We start from the raw sequence: 24,135 nt of genomic DNA, 5'->3' as shown, positions 1-24,135 counted from the left end.
AGTGAGATTCTGGGGAGAGGATATGACATAAAAGAAAGTGAATAAACCGTACTCCTTTTCTTTTTGCGAATACAGACTAACACGGCTGTTACTCTGAAACCTGTCAAGCTGGTATGTAACTGCTGAGCAGCCATGTGAAATTACTGTCACCCTTGTGCTTTCTCTTTTCTGCCAGCCACCCTTCGTGTAATTCTTTTTATGTTTACAATGCCAGAAGTGCTGCATTTAAAGGTTAGTATGTATACTATAATGTAGGGGAGACAGGCTGGGTTTTATTTCTAATGACCACGGACTTGGTGTGTGACACTGGGCATGTCACTTCACCCCATTGTTTCTCTTCTCTGTTGTGTCTATTTAGAGTCTGAGCCTTCTAGGAGGAGAACTGGCTTTTACTATGGGTGTGTACAGCATCTGGCATAAGGAATTCCTGGGTTCTCTAGGCACTCCTGTACTAAAATAATGTATTTGTAAAATACTCAGATCTTTCAGCACCAAAGGTGCTATATGAAGTGTAAAATATTCAGTCAGTTTGGAAATCTGTTTATATCGTAAATCAACCATAAGTCTAACAAAAACACCCCACAATTCCATGACTTTTGTTTTATCCAGAGCAGAGATTTATTCACAGAAAAGAATCCTAAATATCCAGAATTTCATTAGCGTAGAGTGCAATTTTTTTTTTTTTGCCAGTTGCATAAACTAACCCTTTGTTAATACTAACAATTTTAATTAAATTAATAACAATTCTGGAAGACAAACTCAGTTGATAGAAAATATAAAAAAAATTTACTGTACAAAGTTTACATCACATTTGAAAAGAAAATGTCAATTTTCACCGTATTACAGACTCCATTTACATACACTACGAAAGTCGTGGCTATTGTAGCAGTCTTGTACAGCAAGCTTCACATTTACAAGGCTAAAACGATACAGGCTTACAGTGCTGGTCATTCCCTTACGTAACATCACCACAAGAAGAAATAGTACAAACGATCATAAAACAATGCAGCATAAAGACCCAGTTCAGTTAGCAACACGTGTTAAGGAATAAATGGGCCTGGTGCTTTTCACACCATTTCACATCAGTTGAGTTACTTCCCATTTTCACCAGCAATCAGACCCAAAGACACCATTCACAGCCCAGGCTCTTGTAAGCTCTTCTTTAAAATAAAAGAACAATGTTAGATCCAAGATATTAGACCGTTAAGAGAACAAGTGCAGGATTCTAATACCTTAACTCACATCAGACTAGGTCTTCAACTAGCGTAAATCAGCGTCACACAGGCCTGCTGAAGATCAGGACCACCGAGCAGTTCTCAACATAGCATAGGCACAGTAAAGTGCCACTCGATGTGGGTAAGGGTATCAGAATCTGTCCCTAACCTGTGTTGGGATATAAAGAGCCCTATATATTGGGACTATTGTGCCATTCCCATTGAAATGTGTCTGGGAGTTCTACGTAAAAAGGGATGGGCAACATAGCCCTGTGTTTCTGTGAATAATATTTCTAAAATGTGCAAATAACTTTTGGGTAGTGGATCTCAAACTGTACTAGACAGAGAACTGGCTAGTCAGATGGTGCTGGCTCTCCTAGCTGACAATTTTATTAAAGGACAGTTAAGAATGCATCACTTTCCCATTACTTTTGCATGTTGCCACAGGAAGGCTAGCTGCTAATGAATGGGAGGGAGAATGGTTAACACAACTATAAGAAGTCAGTGGTCTATGATATGGGAAATAGGAGGGGATGAGCATTGGAGACCATCACCTTACCAAGATGTGCCTCACCAAAGGTTTGGGACCGCCAGCTGTAGGGTCCTGTTTTACCCACACAACTTGCAGAAACTAATTGCTATGAGTACATCAAGGCTGTTTCCAGTGCCACATATTCAAACCAGAGTCAAGTTCTTCAGTTACATGAAGGACTAATAATTCAGAACTCAAGGACTAAAAGTATACAATGGAACAATTTTGAATCACAAAATCTTTACTTAGCCAAAAAACACTTCCTGAAGCTAATGGAGGTTTTGTCTAATAAGTCTTAACATCTGTTTTTAGAGACACGCTGAAGACTAATTTCCCCCTTCATTTAGGCACATATTGTGCCATCAATATTTAAGCAAAATCTTCTAATGAAACTGAATTCTGCTTATTACTGATGGCACAATTCAGTCTTCAGCTTTGGAGAGACGAGCAAATATTAGTATTTTTTTCATTAGCAAAACCATATGGTGTATATAGCTTGCTACAAATACAGTTACACTCAAGGGGTTTTATTCATTTAATTAAATAAAGCTACGGTGGGATCAGTAACTACCACACAAACCAGCTTTACATTCGACACACACATTATAAACATTTGAACACAGTATTTGTTAGAGACTGAGCATGTGTTGACTTAGCATCTACTTGTTATGACATTGTCTGGAACATGGAAGTTAGGAATCCTTTCTTCCATCTTGTTCGCTCTGTGAAAAAATTGGGGGCCAGATTTTCATAAGTGGCCTCTAGAAGCATGGCTGTGTTTTTGCATGTCCTAAAGAAATCAGCTGTGACCCCCACCCCTGAATTTGAAAACATGAACTAAAATTTCAAAGCACTTCCCCGGCCCCATTTTGTCTGCATGCCGTAATGTGCATGGGGATGGGGGAAATGTCTGAAATAGAACTACCACAAGTATTTGTTTTAATTTAAGTGTCTAATCCTAGCCCCACTGAAGTCACTAGCAAACCACCTGTACTTCAGTGGGACTAGGATTTTTCCCCAAGGGATTGTATTTCCCTTAAGTGCCAAACACCAGACAGTTTTATAGCAGAAGTCATGGACCAGTACCAGCAGCTCTCTCCCAGTTTGCTGCGCCTGGAATGTGCATGTGATATCACACCTGCTATATATATATAAAATGGGATGGAGGGGAGCGCCTGATTGGACAAAACCATTGTATCTGCATCTATCTGCTACACCATCCAGCAAAACAAGACCTTTTTTTTAGCTAAAGCATTTGCCCACTTGCTTAGTGTTACCTGGGAGCACAGGTATTTTATGTATACACCTAAAACGCACAGTGCCAGTCTCTTTTCCTACACTTGGCATTCTTTCCACCCAGTGCATCTCTACCCCTAGAGTTCCTCTGCTTCCACTGCCCCTTTCTGAAAGGCTGGGCACCTTCTCATTATTTTTAGCAACAAAATATTTAAATCTAAATCTGATGCCCAAGGCAAATGATGAAGCATCTTACCATATTAACTCAGAAAAGCGGTCTGCTGTAATAACGTTAGACAGAAATTTTAAAAGGCAAGAGTACAATAGAAAAGGGAATTACTGATATTAAAAATTAAGGTCCAGAGCCTTCAAACTGATGTACTGTTTGCAGACCCTTGCACTCCACTCATGGCTTCAGGGGGGCTCCCCACAGCCTGAAGGGTCCAAACTAACATCTGTTTGCAGGATCTGGCCTGAAGATTTAATTCTGGCAGAGACAGCACAGAGAAGCCTCCTGGAAAACCTTCAGCCAGAAATGGGATCATAGGTCCAGATTGTGTCAGGTATTTCAGCACTTATCACCCATTGAAGCCAATAGGAATTAGGCACCTAAATACCTGGGAGGATCTTGGCCATAGTTCCCATTCTGGGAGGCTGGAAGATGCATGGGCCTGGTCTTCACAAAGCGAGGTAGTAGATGTGCATTACTTATCTAGAGGTAAAAACCTAGAGAAGACAACACAATTTGCAGTTTTTAGCGGGTGGAGTTAAAAAACAGTCTAACTTGACCTGATAGCTTGTGGAAAAAGAACAACTAACTGCCTGCTATTCACTAGGATTTTACCTCAGGATCAGAACATACCTTTCCTCCTAGTTCGGATGCAGCCCCAGAGTGGCTGCTCTACAAGCCCTCTGTTTCCCCACCTATAAAATGAGAACAGATCTTACTCATCTTTGTGCTTTGAGATCTGCACTCCGTAAAAACACAGTCTTATTAGGAGGCATGGAGAGGCAGTCCAGGGGGCCTGGCTTACAATGTTTCTATGCACGTGACTCCCAATTTGGCAATGGCACCTGCGCACAGCCCCTTGAACAGGGGGGCAGCCCAGAGTATTGTACATGCAAGGCTGCCTAAAGCCAGCACACAGCTGCACATTAACCTGGCTTTTGTAGCTCATTTGCCTGTGCATTTGGGTGGGATGATTCCACTAGTCACTTGCACTAACCAGAACGTGGCCCCTTTGTTTCTATGCAAAAAGTGCCGAGTTTTTACCTCAAAAATCAACCTTTAACACACAAGACAAAACATGAGACATGGCTCAAGTCAGATGGCCCAAGATGGGACTTCCTTCCTCACTGTAAGATCCCTGTCAGCCTTAGTTTTTACATCAAACATAAATGCTTCAGGCCTGATTTCTTTTCGGAATAAAAGCATGACAATCAAGTCCTGCATCCCAGCATAGTCACTGGTGATGAATAAGGCAAGGCAGCTAAAATTTTCCTTGCAACTTTTGCACAATAAGCTTACAGTTTCAAAAGTGAATTGAAGCTTTTAAAGAGTTCTTTTGCCACCTCCACTGGAAAGAAGTTTCATGCTAAAAAGTGATACCATGTGGTTAGCGGCTGGAAAGAGCGATGGGGGGAGGCGTTTCCAGAACTCAGCGCTGTGTCTGCAGAAATCGTTCTAGTTTGGGGACAGGTTTCAGAGGGGTAGCTGTGTAAATTTGTATCAAGCAAAAACGACGAGGAATCCTTGTGGCACCTTGGAGACTAACACATTTATTGGGCATAAGCTTTTGTGGGCTAAAACCCACTTCATCAGATGCATGGAGTGAAAAATACAGGAGGCAGGTATATCTATTCACCCCTTCTTGTCAACTTTTGGGAATAGGCCACTTCTACCTTGATTGAATTGGCCTCGTTAGCACTGTCCTCGCACTTGGTAAGGCAACTCCCATCTTTTCATGGGCTGTAATATATATACCTGTCTACTGTATTGGTGGGGGGGACGACCTCAAGTTCTGGTTTGATCTAGAGAGTAGTACAAAGACACATCTAAAATAATCTCTCCTGTTTGTGTGCATGTCACTCTCTTTCGTTCTTATGCGGAGGATTTAGTAAGGAGGATGAACTAAACAGGCTGTTCAGAAGTCTCACTTGGGCAAAGCAGCATAACTGAACTCTGCAGGAAGAGCACACCAGGAAACGAAGCGGTCTGTTCACCCTGAGACACGAGGCATCCTGGGCCTGATTTTCAGAGGTAGCTCCCAGGGAAGTCAACAGGCTCCGCAGGGGCTCAGCCACTTTGAAAATCAGGCCATCTACGGTTACTGCTTATTTGCCTAACCTAGGAGGGTCCTTTGAAGACAGTTTCTCTTTTCCACTAAAAGCCATGTTGTTTTGCATTGTTAAAACGTCAGTGGTGCCAATAAAGGGCCAAAGCCAATTAAAACCATAACCCAGTTTCTGTACTGGAGAAACACTGAAGTCTGGGCGGGGAGTTAGGGGGAATCATTATTTGATCTTTTTGGGATCTCACTGTAGGAAGTAGGTAATTTTTTTTAACTGAATCCACTCCAATGAGATATATATATATAGCCATGTGTATTCCCACCACCAGCACAGTTTTAGTAAATAGTACAAATCCAGCTCTCATTTCCTTTACACTCATTTTACAGCTGTGTAACTCCACGGACACCACTGTAAGCGAGAGCAGAAGCTGGTCCTGAATGTGGACTATATGGTCTCAAATGCAGCTGGCATGGACAGGATCCTAGCCCCCATTATTCAATTATTGTGGAACCTGCTTACAGTGAAACTCCATTTACAATGGAGAAGAATTTAAGTCCCAAATAAGTAGTGCTGCAATATGCAGGTGGCAAGTCTGATTACCATGAATCTGTAAAAGTTAAAGATGAGATTAAACAAACCCTTAAAAGGATTAAGGTGCCCAGTTCTCACTGAAAGCCAATGAGATTATGATGCTCCCACTCCCCTCAGGGTTTTCTTTTTGTTTGTTTGTTTTAAATCCCACCCTCTGCTATTCTATGAATAAATGAACCATGCTAGAAAAGGGTTCCACTCTAATCAATAGTCAAGACAAAAGGCCAGGATTCTGATCTCAGTGTAAATCTGGACTCTGAGTTAACATCACTGTGGAGGTATTCCAGATTTGCACCAGTGTAACTGAGATCAGAACCAGCCCAAGCTTGGACAAAGTTTCCAGAGAAGATCAGTAATCAAGAGTTTATTAGTTTGCCCAAACCATGACACAATACATGCATTTCCTTTCAACATAATAAAAATCTAAAGTTCTTTTAGGAGTTTCCTTATGGAGACACAATGGGGCCATAACTCCATTCCTTCTCACTTGAACTGGCTGCATTAGTGATTTAAATCTAGCGGTTCTCGGACACATGTGCAACCTCTATTAGCTTCAGTGGAAACTGTGCATGATTTGCAGTGCAGAAATTAGCCCTTAGTTACTCCACAGATACAACAAAGAACTGGGGGAGCAGTTCTTTTCAGTGCCATTTGAATGCTTGCACTTAAAGAAAAAAAAATCTTAAATCACCTTTATTATTATTATCATCATCAGTTAAAAAAATATAGTTCACATAGAGAAACATATGACGTAAACATTTTTTTAAATAATTGCTGGTGTTTAGGCAGAACTCAGACAACATACGACAGTTTGAACGGAGGGGTCATGTGGCTTTCAGGTAGGGCTGCACCAGTTTCATAGTTCGGAAGATCCCGTGAAGGTTTCTGATGTTTTGTGTAAGCAGGTAGACAACAATATCAACAAGATAATTACACACCATGCTATATCTTTTGATTACTTGATTCCAGGATTCCCAAGCCAAATCTTTCAAAACGGAGGACAACTTTGCTACTGTTAATGCTGAAAAGAGTGGGGAAGGGAGGGGAAAAAAAGTTATGCATTTTCTTTTCCTTTTTGTTGTTGATTCATTGTACAAAAAGCCCTATAAACAGCCCTTATAAACAGTCCTATAAAGGAAATAAAGTGTGTTAGGCTCTGCAGTACAGCACAATGCAAGGTCATCCAACAAAGAAATTTAAGTAAAGTGATCGGCAAATAAAATTAACTTTGTTAACAGGGCTTGATGCTGAAGTCCTTACTCCCAATGCTTTTCAGGATAGGTTGCCCCAAGCACAAATCTTTTCTGCTTCAAAGAGAAGTAAATTTCAGAAGGGGAAAAAAAAAAAAAAACACACACACAAGGTGGGGAATTTTCAAATGCCCAAAATGTGTGCTGGAAGCCCGACACCCACTGACTTTAAATGGGTGTTGGAACCCAGCTGTCCTTTGTGCTTTTGAAAATCTCCCTCTCCAATCTGGGCAGGGGAGAGATTCATTTTGGATCAAAGGTAAAAAAACTAGATTCATTCTTAACTGGGGTAGGGAGAAAAGAAATAAAAAAGTCTGGGAAACCACTGTTAAGGTGGGAGGAGGAAAACTACTATTGAAAGGTCAATTTCTATCAAGGAAAAGGATCAATCTGACATGGTCATCCTTTTCTCTCTCTCCAGACTGTAATATGGGTTAGTGGAAAGAGACCTTCCTACATTTACTAAAGGTCCGTTAGCACTATCTTCAAAGATTCAATATACAAAAAATTCTCCTCAGATGACTTAAAGGCAGGTGCCACAAAGGAGTTAACTATTGAAGGGTACTTTCTTTTACTGTACAATATTGTACACAAGCACCTGGCTATCTGGAAATGTAATACCATGTATGTACAGAGACATTCATCTCCGGAAAACACACTCATTGGAGATAATTTGTCTTCACTTAAATTAGTGCAAACTGATAGTGGCTCTTGCTTCATAGCCTGCCAAACTAAAACGTTTGTTAGAACTCAGGATCTGTAAGGGCTTGTCTACACGTGGCCGCCCAGGAAAGTTTATCTGAATTAACTAGAGGTGTGAATTTAAAGTGGATTTGTTAAACTGCTTAAACCCCCGTGTGGACACTCATTCAAAATTAAAGTAGCTTTAATTTAGTTTAACCTTGAATGAGAGAGAGTGTCTACACAGGAGTTTAATGCACTTTAATCATTTTCACTGAAATCAGTCAGTCACTGAATTCCTCTTTCCAATGGAAAAGTTAACTGACAAATTTATCCTGAGTGTCCCCATGTAGACAACGCCCTAAAATTTTAAAAAAAAATTTAAAATATGCTGAGCTCAAGCCTGATTCAGCAAAGCTCTTAAACACCTGCTTAAATTGAAGTAGTGGAACTTAAAGCAAAGCCCTTTGCTGAATAGGCGCCCTAATTAGCAAAGCCCAAGTGACTGACAGAATTCAAGGAGTACTTGTGGCACCTTAGAGACTAACAAATTTATTTGAGCATAAGCTTACTCAAGCTACAGCTCACTGCATCCAATGAAGTGAGCTGTAGCTCACGTAAGCTTATGCTCAAATAAATTTGTTAGTCGCTAAGCTGCCACAAGTACTCCTTTTCTTTTTGCGAATACAGACTAACACGGCTGCTACTCTGAAACCTGATAGAACTCAAATGGCTGGATTGTCCCTGGGCCTGTGTGGGTGCGTAAAAGGGGAGGGAGAAGCCACAAGTAATTTTAAGAAGTTACAACTGGTCCCAAAACCGAGGGCTGTTCTATACTACAAAGTTAGGTCGGCTTCACTCTATCGCTCAAGGCTGTGAAACAACAGAATTCTTCCATCGACGTAGATCCTGCCTCTCAGAGAAGGTGGCTTTCCTACAGTGATGGAAGAACCCCTTCCATCACCGTAGCGTCTACACTACAGCATCGAAGCTGCAGTGGTACTGCAGAAGCATTTCTAGCGTAGATGCACCTTGAGAAAGGAAACCTACCTCCTCCCAGTTCTCTCCTCTGGAGAGCGAGGTGTTCACTGACTGATTTCAGTGGAAGTGAGGAACCTAAATACCCTTTGAGGACCTACGCCTCAGTCACTAAACTCCTCAACCAGGACTTCCTGGACCTGAGAGGGGCCCGGCCCTTCGGAGCACATGCAGTGCCCGTGCCAGGTGAGTGTGCTGCCGGGGGGGGGGGAGGAAGGGCGGCAGGTGAGAGGGGGACTGTGGAGTCCTCCTCTCTGGTCCCAGCCCCGCCTGCACCCCAAATGCCTCATCCCCAGTCCTGCCCCACCCCAGAGCCTGCACCCCCAGCCAGAGCCCTCAACCCCCTGCACCCCAACCCTCTGCCCCAGCCCCAAGCCCCCTCCTGCAGTGTGAACCCCTCATCCCCAGCCCCCTTACCCCCAGCCAGAGCCCTCATCCTCCCACCCCACATTGTGCAATATAAGGAAACTGTTAAACACATTTTTTTAAATAATGTAAACCAGATTACAAGGCAGGTGTGAGGGGAAAGGGGGCAGGACTTGGACCCGTTCTGGGCACCACCAAAAATTACACAAACCTGTCACCCCATTCAGCATTACTTCCTAATGGTAATTTGTGCCTGTGAAACCATAACATTCAGGAGCTACACACCACAGCAATAACGATTTGAGGTGTACCCTAAGGACTCACAACTGCTTGAGTCCCGTGCCACTCTTTGTTGGATGAGACTTGCAGAATGCACACAACCAAAAACAACATTTAGCAACTACAAAACAACCCGCAGCTATAGAATCCAAGCACAGAGTGCCATTTCTGTTGCTTATGCCTTGCTAGTAGTAGAAGTTAGACAGTGACGACAAGACCATTTCAAGGACGAAGTTACAGCCTGCCCTGTTGAAATGATTCAGAAGTGAACACAAATGGCCATGTTGTTAGTTGACAGCAATTTTTTCTTGAAGAGAAGCGTTGTTATTCAAGCTAACAGCCCACACCAAGAGAAAAGACAGGAGAGAGGAATTCGTAAAGTGTTGGTTATGTCCAAAGGTTAAAAAAATTGGTAGTTTTGTATTTAAGTGAGAGATGATTGTCCAAGTTGCCAATTAGGATACAACACATGGAAGCATGCAAGGCAGACCCAGTTATTGCACCAGTAGCTACAACCTATAAAAGATAGGAAGAAAAAAAAACAATAAGAGTTAGTCTGCAGTCACTGGAAGCAAGCTTTAGAGAATTATACATTATAAGGCTTATCCTAAAACAAATCAAGGGGTTAGTGGAGTGATTCTCAAAGTGCATGGTGATCCCAAATGATTTTCCAGAGAGGGTGTGAACCTCTGTTTCTCCATTGTGCCTCAGAATCACACAGCTTGCATTTAAAAATGAGAAAAGTCAGTCTCTAGCTGTTACCGTTATGAAAAAAATCTTCAAAACATGACCTGAATGTAACCAATCCAGTAATGTCTGCCTGAATTTGCAGAGAGCCTGAAACAATAGCTCTGAGTTGTGAACTGCCCCGTTCATTTGGCGGGCACTAACTCAAATCCCAATGTTGATAATTAACACGGTTGACATTTACAATATTTCACTGTTAAAAGCATGCAAAAAAGGAGAGGAAGTATCAATTTATGAAGATCTACACAAACTACTCTGAGAGCCTGTCTACACAGGGAAATTGGCCATACTAGCTACTGCAGAATATGCTATTCCACACACTATTCCAGAATAAAAGTGATTTTATTCCAGATTTATTACTCCGCTTTGAAAGTGCACTAATCATTCCAGATAAAGTGACTTATTCCAGAAGCGTGCCCATATGGGGACCTATTCCAAAATAGCCACTGCAGAATAGCTTGCTCCACATAGTTGTTCCAGTCAATCTCCTCATGTAGACAAGTCCTCAGTGACAGCTTCTTTTGGGGATGCCTTTGAGAACACATGGGATGGAGCCTACAGGGGGTCACTATTGGATTCATCTTCTTGATGGGAAGCTGACCTTCCAAAGTTTTGGGAAATGCTGAGTTCGCGAAAAGGTGCCAGACCATTCATAAAAATTCAGAGTGGCCACTTATCTAGCAGAAGTGTCCTTTATTGTGCAGAGAAACCAGACAGTCACTGAACAGAAACATTGGACATTTTAAGATATCCTCTGCACATTTCGTACAATACTGTGCTCTTCTGTACTGTAGTTATCTACAGCAAGGAAAGCAGACTCCTTTTGGACACGCCGCTGTGTCAAATTTGCTAGACAAACCTCATAGCCAATGTGCAGTCATGTCACCCAAATGGGTAAATGATTTAGATTCACAGAAAGAAGGTTCAGTGTAAGTGAATACAAAGGGAGGGGAAATGTCACAATGGAGACTGGATGGCTCAGCAGGAACTTGGTAATGGGTTAGGGAGCCCTTCACCTCTACATAGCAGGTTAGAAGTGAGCCAAGGTTGGTTGTGGCTGAACTTTGACTTAATGGGCGATCCCAATCCCATCCCTAGTGGCAAGTGCCCAGTCACATTTGGAATTCAGTGAGGTCCTTCCTGGCCAGTCAAAATGGGGCTGGAGATTGAGCCACCCTACCAAACAGGGCTGAGGCACACTGAGGAACACTCCTGCTGCTGGTAGCTGGGGCTAAACAGAGGGCTTCCCTCTCCAAGGCTGTCAGTCCATCACCTTTCAAAAGGATTAAAAAAAATACCTCAAAATGTGTAGAGGAAAGCTATTCAGATAAAGGATCTGATGGGAGCAGACATGTGGGTGCTTTTGAAAGCCCCATTAGGTATCCACATCTTTATGCACCTAAACACCTTTAAAAACCTGACCCCAAATCCCTATGTGCAAAAAAGCTGTTGATGATATGATCTTAGCATCTTTCAGCTATGAAACAGAACCATCCATATTTAGATGTGCTTTATAAGGTAAGTGGGGATTTTCAGACAGTAGACAGTGTACAAGTCACATTCTATGTGTCGGTTAATTATATCTCAGGAGATTAGACACACAGAGATAGATTCATCACCACTGTAACTCCATCAGTGACTGACCTCATCCTGTAACTGCTCCGGGTGTGGAATTGCCACTGAATTCACTAGTTCTATGCACAAAACAGGATCCAGCCCAACTTTTACTATCTAACTCTGCTAACTCAATGAAAGAGGGATTTCTAAGATAAAACCTCATTAGACCAGAGGGGAGCAAAAAGAACATGCTATTTCTCTGATTATAGAAGCACAGGTAGGAAAAGCACCATAACTATAGGCCATACATAGGCTTATATATTTTAGCGTAAGTTTCAACATCATTTTCAAATATGTTTAAAAAACAAAACCCAACCCTGAAAATTGTATATCATTTTATAATTAATCGTTACATTGCCCCATTCTAGCTGCTATTGCATTCAGGGTGCAAAGAAGATACTTGGCTTTCCCAGGAGCACACCATTGCATAGTATCTGTATAACTGGCGATATATTTGACATGTGTTCTTTTTAAGAACATTTGTGCTATAGCTTTAGAAAAATTACTATAATGGAACAAGTGTAAAGGATTCACGGTGCTTTATGCTTAAAGCAGAGATTGATGCAGAGAGGAAAAATATCAGAAAGCTCTATTTATCAATGACTGGACAGTAAATGTTCATTCTTTGCTGAGAGTAGTGTCCTTTTGTGTAGTAATGATGCCAGGGTCTTGGAGGAAACCGTCACGTTTCAGAAGGAATTCAAAGTATTTAGAATTCCATGTCATGTTAGACAGGAAGATTTTGCACAGGGAAATTGGTGAAGTGTTCAAAAAGAAGTAAAAAAATCAGGAAATGCAGTGGTAATTGCAATACAGAAAAGGTGAAGCATTTGAGGAGTTATGATAAGATACCGCAGGAGGATCACGAAGGGTTAAGAGATGGGAAAGAGGATGATCAAACCATTGGAAAAAAAGGAGAGAGAGAAAAAATAAATATTAGAAGTTCTGTTCATGAAAATATAGCAATGAGCAAAATATTCCCTAAATGTGGAATTCTCCCCAGTACACTGGGCCTTAGTACCTCACATAAACCCTGCTTTGGGGAACTGGTTCTGGAAAGCATGCAAGCATGTGTCTAAATCCCATTGACTTCAATGGAAATAAAGCACTTTCCTGAGATCAGGATACTTTCTTGCATAAAGGCCCAATTCTGCAAATCCTTATTCTTTTGAGTAGCCCTTCCTCACATTAGTCATGTAATTAATGCTGATGGAGTTACACTGACATTAAACTGGTATGAGATGAAATCAGGCCAACTGGCTACCATGTTGACTCAGTTCTGCTCCCACTGATGTCGAGGGAAAAAACTCCCACTGGTTTCAATGCACGCAGAATCAGAAGCTATGTCCCCCTGAGTTAGTGGCTATTCCGAGAGACTGAGGTTAAAATGTTCAGGCCCTGTGGTACAATTATACTATTCTTCTACACTAAGGTGAATTTCACATCAGATTTTGGTTTATCCCTATCATTTACTTCAGAGACCCATAACTGGATCACCATTTAGGTTACAGCTATAATCCCATAGGTCAATCCTCAGAATATATTCCAGCACATCCCTTTGCCATGCCCCCTTTCCAGCCACTACCACCCACTTTTGAGGCCAAGATGGCCCCTCCCACAAACATTACAAGGTTGTTTGCCACTTTCCACCAAAACTGGTGGACTTTCTGCCTCAGAAGAGGATTTAAAACCAAGGGTGAATAACTGACAATGGATTTACTCTTCCTTTTAAAGCAGGAATAATGCATAAGTTTGCATTTTCAGGGGGCGGGAGCTGGGGGAGGAGAAGAGAGACTCAAAAAAGACATTTTAAAAAATAGAATGAATCATTTTATGCTGGGGAAGGAGTTAAGTGTTCTTTAAGTTAGTGAATATCAAATAAATATAACTCCATTATTACAGCATTATACAGAAGAGAAAAAAATAATACATTCTATAGGTCCAACCCCACTCCCATGAAAGTAGGAGATACTCACTCTGCAGATTTCCAGAAGTGTCCGGGATGCGACAGCCGTCGGTTCAGTTTTGGCAGTTTTTCAAGCATATCCACGAGAAGAGTAAAGCTGGGTCTCTCACTGAGGTCGAAAGACCAACATGCTGAGAGGATTTCCTGAGGACGACATTTTTGGGGGGTTATTTATCATCCTGTTTAGTTCATGAGGTCAGTGACAAGGGTCAAATGACTAGGGCTTCTGTTTTTGGGCACCCAACTTATGACACCTGAAGGGGCCTGATTTTCAGACAGCAGGTGCTCAGTGGCTTCTGAAAATTGGAGTCTCTCAAGTTGAGTGCCCACAGCCACCAGTCACTTGAAAATCTTGACTTTGCTCTTTATTCGAGTGAAATTCATCTACCCCACCTCCTGAATACATACGTGTCCAGCACCTGCACGAATGAGCGGTGTGAGAGAAACTACCTGGAGGCTGAATCCTACTCCAGCATGTGGGCAGCATACAGAGCAACCCTGCAGGTTCTCCACAAAAAGAACTCCAGCCCTTGGACTTGAACAAGGACTGCGGCCACAGGATCAAAGAAATCCCAACCCGGTGACCGTGATGTCCCTTCTCCCCTGGCTCCTCTTGAAATCCCAGCTGCACTGTCCTAGGAGGAGCTGGTACAGGGTTCTGATCCAGTGTGTGGAGAGCTTGACACCCATGCAGCCACTTCTCTCCTCTGTAGCAAACTACAGAGATTCCAGGGGGACAGCCAGGGCTCTTACTGCGAGAGGTAAATGTACCTCGATACAAAAGCTGTGCTATCTGATACGATCCTCCTCCAAGTGGAACGGTCTGGGGATAAGTCTGTTGAGTATAAATCTGCAGAAAATGCTTAGGAAAACTATGGGGTAAAATCCTGACCCCACCAAAATAAAGGGGAGTTTTGCCATTGACTTTACTGAGGCCAGGTTGTCACCCGATGAGCTAAGCACCCAGTTCCTTCTCTGTCCTTGCTCTGTTGGGGCAAGGGAATGCATTTTGCCGTGAGAACGGCAGCTAGATCGTAAAGCTCTTTGAGGCAGGCACCAACCTTTTGTTCCGTGTTTGTACAGTGCCTAGCGCAGTGAAGCTCTGGTCCATGACTGGGCCAGAACGCCATGTGGTACCTGAGTGTGTACATATCTGAATTGGGGCAAAATAGCTGGTAAGGTACTATTGATTTTTAGGGTGTGTTTTTCCCTTTTCCTTCATAATTTTGATTGACGCTTCAAGTAAGCTTCCCCCTCCTCTCCAGACCCGTTACAGAATCTCTGATCAATGGTTCTTTGGAAGGATTTCCACTTACACTGACTTCTTTCCCTACACTAACTGTAGCAAGGACATGCTTCACTCCTTCTCCGCTTCCGATCTGCCAGATGAGTGCTTCAGCTGGCTGGCTCTTGAAAGGCCATTCTCTTGCTTGGAGCTCATACCAAACAGTCCTGAAACACCAGTAAATAAATTAAGCCTCACAACATCCCTGTGAAGGAGTACTGACATCCCTGTTTTACAGATAGGGACACTAAGGCACCGATCACTTATGGAACAGGACCAATATCATATAGGAATAACACACATAACTCCTGCCTCCCCATCCTGTGCCTTAACCACAATGTAATTCTTCCTCTCTGATAAAACGTCTGCTGGCTTACATCTTTTATAGCAGGGGACTGAACAGCGCAGAAGAAAAACGCACCATTATTCAGCTCTCTGTACTTGAGGCCTGATCCAAAGCCCATTCCAATGTGGTTCTTTCCCTTTGCTTTGGATCAGGCCATAATTTAGCGGGTTCACGCATCCCTACAATCTACCAGTGATTCATATTCTTACCCGAAAGCATAGACGTCTGCAGCTTTAGAGAAGGGCAGCTTGTCTTCGTCTTTCCCAGGAGACATCTCACGAACGATTTCAGGGGCCAGATAGCACAGCCAGTCATGGGGCAGCTTCAGTTCATTTTCACGCCTTAGTTCAAGGAGGAAGTGAGATTAGCTAACCCCTTTTGCATGTTATAATTGGCCACAGCACAGAGCTAGCTGCAGGAACTCTTGATGGGAAGTCTTTTACTCTGAAAATTTCTTCTCCAAGTTTTATTTTTTTACCATAGAAATATACTGGGCCTAATTCTCGGTGGCTCCATTCCTGCAGTTGCTCCTTATGTTCAGAGGCTGTGCAGGGGCCTGCTCAGCCCTTGATGTAATTTAGGGCAACCTGGAAGCTGCTCTATCTTATACTAATTCCCATGGTCCCCCACAGACCTTGGGAAGCAGGGGAGGGCTGTAGTGTAATGAATTCTGACCACACACCCCCTCTTTTGCCTCAAACACTAAGGGCTAGGGGGCATAGCTGGTACAGAGCCCTTATGTCATCTCTATACATGCTGGAAGGGCGTCTGTGAAGGGGTATTTCCGGGGGGCCCCTTTCTCCTGCTTTAAGACCCCTTTATTTTGCCAGAGTGCCTTAGCATGACAGACACACACACACACACACACCCCCACTTTTCAAACCTGGGTGTCTAAAGTTAGGTGTCTATATCTGTTAAAGCAAATCATTTCTCCTGATTTACACCAGTGTAATGAAGATCAGAATCTGGCCCCTTGTCTACTTGGTCACCATTTCTTGTTTCAGAAATGGACTAGAGACGTTAACCCTTAACTTACCTTCCCTCCTGAACCACACCCGAAATACCGAATAGTCCAAAGTCTGTGATCACCACTTTGCCATTGTCATAGAAGACATTCTTGGACTTCAAATCTTTATGCACAATCCCCTTTGCATGAAGATACCCCATGCCCTGGAAAAGATTGACACACTTGGCTGTAACCCTACCTTACACAACCCCCATTTCCATATGACCTGGTTGTATGTGACATTCTTTTAACAGATTTATCCTCACGCCACCTCTGTGAGGTAGGGCAGATCTATTATCACCTATTTCCAGAGGGGAAGCTCAGGGAGCCTGGGTGACTTACAGGAAGTCTGTGGGAGAGCAGGGAATTGAAACTGTCTTCTGAGTTTCAGGCTAATGTGCTACCCAGCTCCCAGACCCCCTTCCCCTTCACAACTCAGCCCCCTAGGGCTTCTGGTTCTGCACTTTGACATATCTGGCTGCATTTGGCATATCTGGCTGCATTTCAGAAGCTTTCATCAGAGCCACATTGAGGAAGTTAAATGAGTAACTTGCCGGAGGTCACACAGCAACCTGGGGGCAGAGTCTGGAACAGAAAGCAGGCTGCCTGAGTCACAGCCCCATGCATTGTCCTATAAAAACATCTCACAGAATCCATAAACACTGGGAGTTTCCTGGTCAACTGGAAGAGTTGTCTGCCCAAGAGGAAAAAGTCATTCTTATGCTAGAAGGACCACTCTGCATTTCTAGTAAAACAGCCAGTAAACTCGAGCAGCCCCAAGGAACAGACTAGATGACCAAGAAAACCAAAAGAGAGCCTTGCATTTGGCATGCCTTGTAATTATTAACTCATGAGAAGCAGAATGTGAGATTAGTCAGCATGGAAAAGCCCAGATAAGCCAAGAAACATAACACTGGCTTTGATGATCTGCATTCCAAACAGTAGAGGAGAGGTCTGTAGCAAAAACTTCAACACAGCACTGTACTTAAAGGAATACCAGAGCAGGGTTACGATCACTTCTTATATATTAGGATAATGGTGATGTATCTTGCATGACTTAATGAGGCAGCGCCTGGACATTCAAAGAGAGTTTCTTCCTCGTATTATAGCAGAATTCTTATCACAGACTTCATCCACACTGGCGATTCACTCGTTACAGCCACCGGTGTAGCTACCTTCTGCAAGCACGTACTGTAGTCAGGGTAGGGTGCAATTGGCTACAATTTGCGCTGGTGCTACTTGCCCTGATTTCAAAAGTGGGATAAGCCCCAGGGGGCAGACCCTCATTTAGGGTAAACTGACATAGCTTCATTGATGGCCATGAGCTTCAATGGAGCTATGACCATTTACATTAGCTGAGTATCTGCCCCCATTGTCAAATAGCAGCTTGCATTGATGAAGCTATGCTGGTGGCTGAAATCAAGGCAAACTCTAAATGTAGACAAGGCCTAAGGCAGAGCAATCAGCCACAAGCTTTACTCAAATGATTTGCAGGCACCAGTGAAGTTCTGGACAAACCTGATCCAGGGTTTTAGCTTCCTGACTTCTACAGGATTTGGAATGTCACTGCAAATATGATGCCCAGCTCAAAAGCCACCAGAAAGTTTTAATTCTGAAACCAACAACCTCTTCCATTCACCTAGTGTTCTCTTACCTTAAGGATTTCTTGAGCTATCTGCCTGGTTTTGTTAATATCCAAAGATACCTTGGGATCCCTTACAAATGAGTGAAGCGTCCTTCCTTTGCAAAAGCTACAAAGAAAAGGGGAGGAGGACGGGGGGGAAAAAAGAAGAGACAATGTGGTGAAAAATGCAAGTTCCTAAACATTCACACTTCTTTCCCTTGGGGAAAAATACATATCTAGACTTGAAAGTGCTCGATCTGTCAGTTTCATAGGATGTTGATGGCAGGGTTTTATAACACAGGACCCTCCCCCACAAAAGAGAGTGTCTAAGAAATGTAAATGGGCCTGATTCTCATTTACAATAGGCCCCTTTACACTATTTTGAGTGTAAATGCCCACTTCAAGGCACTGCCACTTTCAGGCCTCTTTGCAACTTCTGGAGCAGTGTAAATGAAAACCAGGCATAAACTAAGCATGTACTATACACAAATTGCTAAAAACTATGAGAGGAAGAGAAAGGTAACTACTACTTTTTTCTGTTTCTTGCTTTGCCAAGAGTCTTTCTTAAGTTTGGTTAGAAGCGGAACGAAAAGGACAGCTCATATGATAGCATTTTGTAAACAGATCAGGTCCACGCACTGACTCTTAGAACACTTCTGCTTTCAAGAATGTGCTCCCTAGATGGGAGAAAAAATAAATTACACGCTTTTTTTCCAAACACAAGAGGCCAGACTGTGGTAGCCTGACCTGCTTTAAATAGTACTTTGCACTCTAGACCTTTCGGTCAGCAGAGACGTCAAAGAGTGACTAAGCATCAAGCTTGGACAACCGCCAGTCCTTCCCACACATGGGAGGAGTCGCTTTGGCAGGGCAGGGTGCTGGAACCATATGCTACTACTGCTCTTGCTTTACCTGCCTGTGGAGAGGTGACATTTGTCTCCATTGCTCCCAACCCAGAGCCTTACACATTACATCTGCTTTCTGATTCGCAATAAGAGCCCTGTGAAAATCATAGCAGTGCTGTGGTGAAATTCTATGTCCTCACCTGGTAATAATGGCTAAATGAGGGGGGTGCATGCACGCCCCCATGAAGAGCACCACGTTCTCATGTCGGGTCTGCCTGTAATTCATCACCTCCTTCTTAAAGAGCTTGAGATGGTCCTGATTGTTCCCATCGATCTCCAACAGCCTGATTGCCACCTCTCCGTGCCATTTCCCCCTGTAAACCTTCCCCCATCGCCCTTGGCCAATGGGTTCCCCCAGCTCAATCTGTTCAAAGGGAATATCCCACTCCTGCAGGTAAACGCTGGTCTGGCTGGCCTTGCGAGAGATCACCCCTTTCCAGTGTGGCCGCTTGCTGGGCAAGTCATCTAACTCGTCCTCATCATCCTCCGGTTCCGATTTATTTGTTTCTTGCTCTTCGACCTGTTTGCAAATCAGAAAACGGGGTGGGTGGGGAGAACAACAGTTACACTGGAGTCCCACCTGGTAGTTGGTAACTGACCTCGTAGCACACTCTATATTTGTATTCCTCCAGCCAACAAACTCCAAAGATAATTAATGATGGGATAACCTCAAAGGGTTCATCTTGTGGGTTTGATCTGGCTAAGTACCCAGAAATCTAGAAGCTGATCTTAACCTCCCAAGGCTGTAAAGTGCAGCTGGGAAGGCTGCAAGAAGAACCTCTCTCATGGTATCTCAGCACTTCTGGCTGGAGCTAGAGGGCTCGATCCCATGTGGTGCTGAGCACTTGAAACTAGACATGGACTTTTGCAGGACTTGTAGGTGCTCAGCACTTTTCAGGATTTGACCCAAATTCCGCAAATGAAAATGTAAAGTTGATTTTCAAAAAGGGGAACCAAAAGCTTCTTCAAACTTCAAGACCATGTTCCATTTGAGTTGGAAGCGAGATTCTCATTTTGGGCCAGATCTAAAGCCCAATTGCAGGACTCTCATTCAAGACAATGGTCACTGGATTAAAGCCTGTAACAAAACTGGTTCGCCCAGCCCTACAGCAATCCACTTTTACTTCCTGATCCAGCAAAGCACTTAAGCACGTGTTTAAGTAGAGCAGCCATCCCAGTGAAGTCTATGGGACTACTCACTTGCTTAAAAGTTAAGCATGTGCTTTGCTGGATTGGAGCCATGAGCTAATCGGACTGTTTATTGGAAGTCTCAGATTTTAACTGCATAGATATGACATGCAGATTTAAAAGAGTTGTTTTATAAAAATGTTTTTAAAAAATTAAACAACAAAAGAACACAACAACTCCAAATGCACCTCCAACGATCATTGCAATCAAAGGCTTTTTGTAGATGAACACTACAACCCTGGTACTGGCACCAAATAGTCCTGCCAATTTATTGAGAAGTGAGCGAACAACAAAAGAGCTCCTTAGTACAATTGGAAAGGGAATAGTTAACAGGCAGGCAAGTTAGATGTAGCCAAATAAAAATACCAACGTGTTTGCATCCTAACCCAGTTGTAGCATGAACAGTGGGTTATTAAAGGAGATATTTTGTAGCACGGACCTCTATTTCATTACACAGGAAAGCCATGCTGATTTCAGCAGTCATCTCCTGAAGACCACTGCCCTGCTATTTAGCTTGTAATACAGCCTTTGTGACGGCGTAGGAGAGTGGACAAAGAGAGAGGTGGTCCATTTCACTCACAAGCATACCTCTGCATCAGGCTCTTCAACCCCCTCTGTGTCCAGCTGTTCATCAGCACTATCAAGAGAAAATGGGTTTACAATGAAAATATGATGGCATATGGACTCAGGCTAGGAAGCTGGGCTGCTGCTTAGATTTTCAGCGCCACCAACAGAATTGAGAAGAGAACCAAAGCGTATCTCCTAACATACCACATCAGAGGAGGGCGCTCTATTCTCCAGTTAGCAGGCAGGGAACTTCAGAAGACTACTTCCGACGTGCAACTGAACCACCACTAAGACCTTGTCTATACTAGAAGGAGAAGGGCCTGTTGCTACAGCAACAGCCAGCAAGGGAACATCTGGACAAGTAGTAGCTGCAGTGATAACTGAGGGCAGGTAGGGTTTGAATAGGTTTTCATGACATGGTCAACAGTTTAGCAGCAATACAGTGGCACCATTACTGGCTATTGCTATACCAGGCAACCTAAAGTTCTTAGTGCAGATGCACCTACGATGACAGAGCAATATGGAGTATTGGCTATCGTGTTATTAACTCCCAAAGACGATGAACAGTGATCCGCCCAAAGGCTGTGATCTCTACAATCCAGATCCCAAAGCATGCTTAGAGCCGGACGTACCATGCTCTGTAAATCCTAAAACCCTGCAACGTCCGTTTGACTGGACTTATCTGATCTCCCCTGGGGCACCCAAAAAGGTACACTGAAGCCAGCAGCAGTCACCACAACCAGCTCACCCCACTTCCCAGGAGTCACCAGTTTGTTAACCTTTCAATTTAATTAGCTGGGATGGGGTATATAAAACCCACACTGGAACGGAAGGGGAAGGAGCAACTCTGAGCTCAGGAGGAGACCCCCACCCAGCCACACCTGCAGAGCGTGTTTCAGCTAGAGGTTGACCCCAGGCATCTCAGAAGGCACCTGAGAGGGCAGGGAGGGAGAGAGAGATCTACCCTGAGAGCCCCTGGAGAAGGGCGCTGCAGAAACCTTCTACTGGAGGGACAAAAACCTGAGCTGATGGTTCAATCATCATCTTTTGTGAGGCAAAAAACTGTAAGACTTTGGCGAGAGCATGGGTGGGAGGAAGTGGCCCAGGGAGACAGCCTTAAGGTAAGATAAGGCAAGACTGGCCAAAGATATGTTGAAACTGTTTGATAGAAAGTTGTTTTTTCAATTAACCATTTTTTTGTTGCAGTCAACAAAAAAACAAAACAAAAAACCCCAAATGCCTGTAAAGAAATATTTCAGCCACAAATAGTTTAGATTTTGGCCAACATTTTTCAGTAAACCGTAAATTTTCTGTGGAAAATTTTGATGAAAAACTGATTTTTTAAAAAAGTTTTCTGTGGGCAACCTCTCCTCACATTTTCTGACCATTTCGAATGATTAAAAACAAAGAACTTTGCACATTCAGGGAGCCTTTCATCCATGGAGTGATGGAGTAAGCATCATAACCTCTCTTTACCAAGTTTATAAAATGGATCAGTGCTTTCCCCAAAGTTGCACAATGAATCCATTGCAGAATTCAGAATGAAACCCAGAAGTCCTGCCTACTAGCCCCTCTTCTCTAACCATTCAACAAAAGTGTTACCTTTTCAGTTAGCTATGAAATGAACAAAAAGGATAAAGAAACATAATGCTTACTTAGTGTCTTCAGCTGTTTCAGGTGGCTGTATTACTTGTGGGGGGCTGGGAATTTCTAAAAAAAATAAAATAAAATGTAATACACGTATTTCATGCTTAATCCCTACCATATACTACTGTGGATTTATTTCTCATACAGGAAATACACAGGCAGGTATATTAAGTAAACAATGAACAACCAGCATAGTGCTAAATTATGGACATTCACGTTGACTGAATCTGATTTACTTGTTCAATTACCACCTATAACAACATTTTGTGAAGTATTCAACTCATCTGCTAACTTAATCCTGAAAAAAAAATTTACCTGGATGTGCTTTGCTTTAAGCAGTCAATAATACTAGTCATGGGCTTAAAGTTGAGCACTTGTGCATCTGCTTGCAGAATTGGAGCCAGCTTCAGGGACCCAATTGCATAGGGTTTCTAATGATGCTCATGATGAAATATACAATTGACTGCTTTACCCATATGGCTCGTCAGCACCACCCAGTGTCCGCTTGGCTTAGGTCACCCATTTTCTATAGCAACCCCACAAGCTGTTACCCAAGCCTGTCTCTTTCAGGAAGCCTGCCTCTCACCGATAATCTGAATTTAAACTGGATTTCAAAAGAACTCCTGTGAAGAGCACCAGTTGTAGAAACAGGAGGCTGTAACTATTGATTAGATTAGTATCTTATTCTTCAGTCAAAAATATTTTGCCTTTCATTCAAGGCCTTCTAAGTGGTTTACAGACACCTCTGCGAGACAGGCAGGTACCATCGTTATTAGCCACTTCACAGAGGTGGACTCCAGAGTGCGGCTACACTGCCATCACTGGGTGTGAGTGCAGCTCGTATGGACAGATCCAAGGCTACCTTTTATCTAGCCAGCTCAGGTAATGGAGCAGCGAAGCTGTGGGCGTGCGGGTAGTACAGGCCAACTCAGAACAGTGGTTTGAGCATTGGCCTGCTGAACCCAGGGTTGAGAGTTCAATCCTTGAGGGGGCCATTTATGGATCGGGGCAAAAATTGGGATTGGTCCTGCTTTGAGCAGGGGGTTGGACTAGATGACCTCCTGAGGTCCCTTCCAACCCTGATATTCTATGATTCTAAGAACCCTGCATAATCACTCTGGCAGCTAACCCACACTAAAGTATGCTCCATCACTGCTCCATCACCCAAGCTAGCTAATTAAAGCGAGTTCAGGTATGTCTACACAAGCTGCAATCACAGGGTGTGACAGACACACGCTAAGGAACAAGACCTGTTATGTCTAAAATCTTGCACCTTGGTAGGGGGTTAGATTAGATGGTCCCTTCTAACCCTCTAGTTCTAGGATTCTATGAACTTCAGGGAAGGGCCCACTCTAGTGCCCAACAGGTTGGGAACTGGGGGTTTGGGAACTTTCACTCACAGTCACTGCTGCACTTCCTCCTTCAGTCTACTACACCCACACACCCCACACCTAACCTACTGCACGCACGGGCAGACCCTGCAAAAATACATCCCCTAACGAAGGTCCTATTTTGAAAAACAAAAATCCAAACAAGACTCCGAAAGGAACAGGGTGAATTTTTAAATGGGTTCTATTGATGGTAGCAGTAGAACAACTATTGCATCTTCTAGATGAACAAACCTTAAAATCAGCTCCACACCAATAGCTATGAAAGTGTCTGACCTGAACCAACTAAATCTTTCTTAAATCCCTGTGGTCCAGATCCTCAGATGCATCCGTTTACACCAGCTGAGGATGTGGCCCTCGGAAAATAGGG

General features: G+C 43.3%; 1 protein-coding gene across 2 annotated transcripts in view; it reads right to left on the bottom strand.

Moving 5' to 3' along the window:
* Positions 1-763: 763 nt before the first annotated feature.
* The window catches only part of KSR1 (kinase suppressor of ras 1), a 117,099-nt gene continuing 93,727 nt past the window's right edge, over positions 764-24,135 (bottom strand). For both annotated transcript variants that reach the window (XM_073315658.2, XM_073315657.2), the window contains 9 exons: positions 22,386-22,440; positions 20,752-20,800; positions 19,116-19,495; positions 18,101-18,197; positions 16,477-16,610; positions 15,650-15,781; positions 15,126-15,261; positions 13,820-13,953; positions 764-6,886 (listed from right to left, as the gene is read on the bottom strand). In XM_073315658.2, coding sequence (XP_073171759.1) covers positions 6,808-6,886; positions 13,820-13,953; positions 15,126-15,261; positions 15,650-15,781; positions 16,477-16,610; positions 18,101-18,197; positions 19,116-19,495; positions 20,752-20,800; positions 22,386-22,440 — 1,196 coding nt within the window. In that variant the 3' untranslated portion in view covers positions 764-6,807. The remainder of the gene's footprint in view (positions 6,887-13,819; positions 13,954-15,125; positions 15,262-15,649; positions 15,782-16,476; positions 16,611-18,100; positions 18,198-19,115; positions 19,496-20,751; positions 20,801-22,385; positions 22,441-24,135) is intronic.

This window comes from Lepidochelys kempii, chromosome 17, assembly GCF_965140285.1.
Source record: "Lepidochelys kempii isolate rLepKem1 chromosome 17, rLepKem1.hap1, whole genome shotgun sequence".
NCBI lineage: Eukaryota > Metazoa > Chordata > Testudines > Cheloniidae > Lepidochelys > Lepidochelys kempii.
This window is presented reverse-complemented; position numbering and strand designations above follow the sequence as displayed.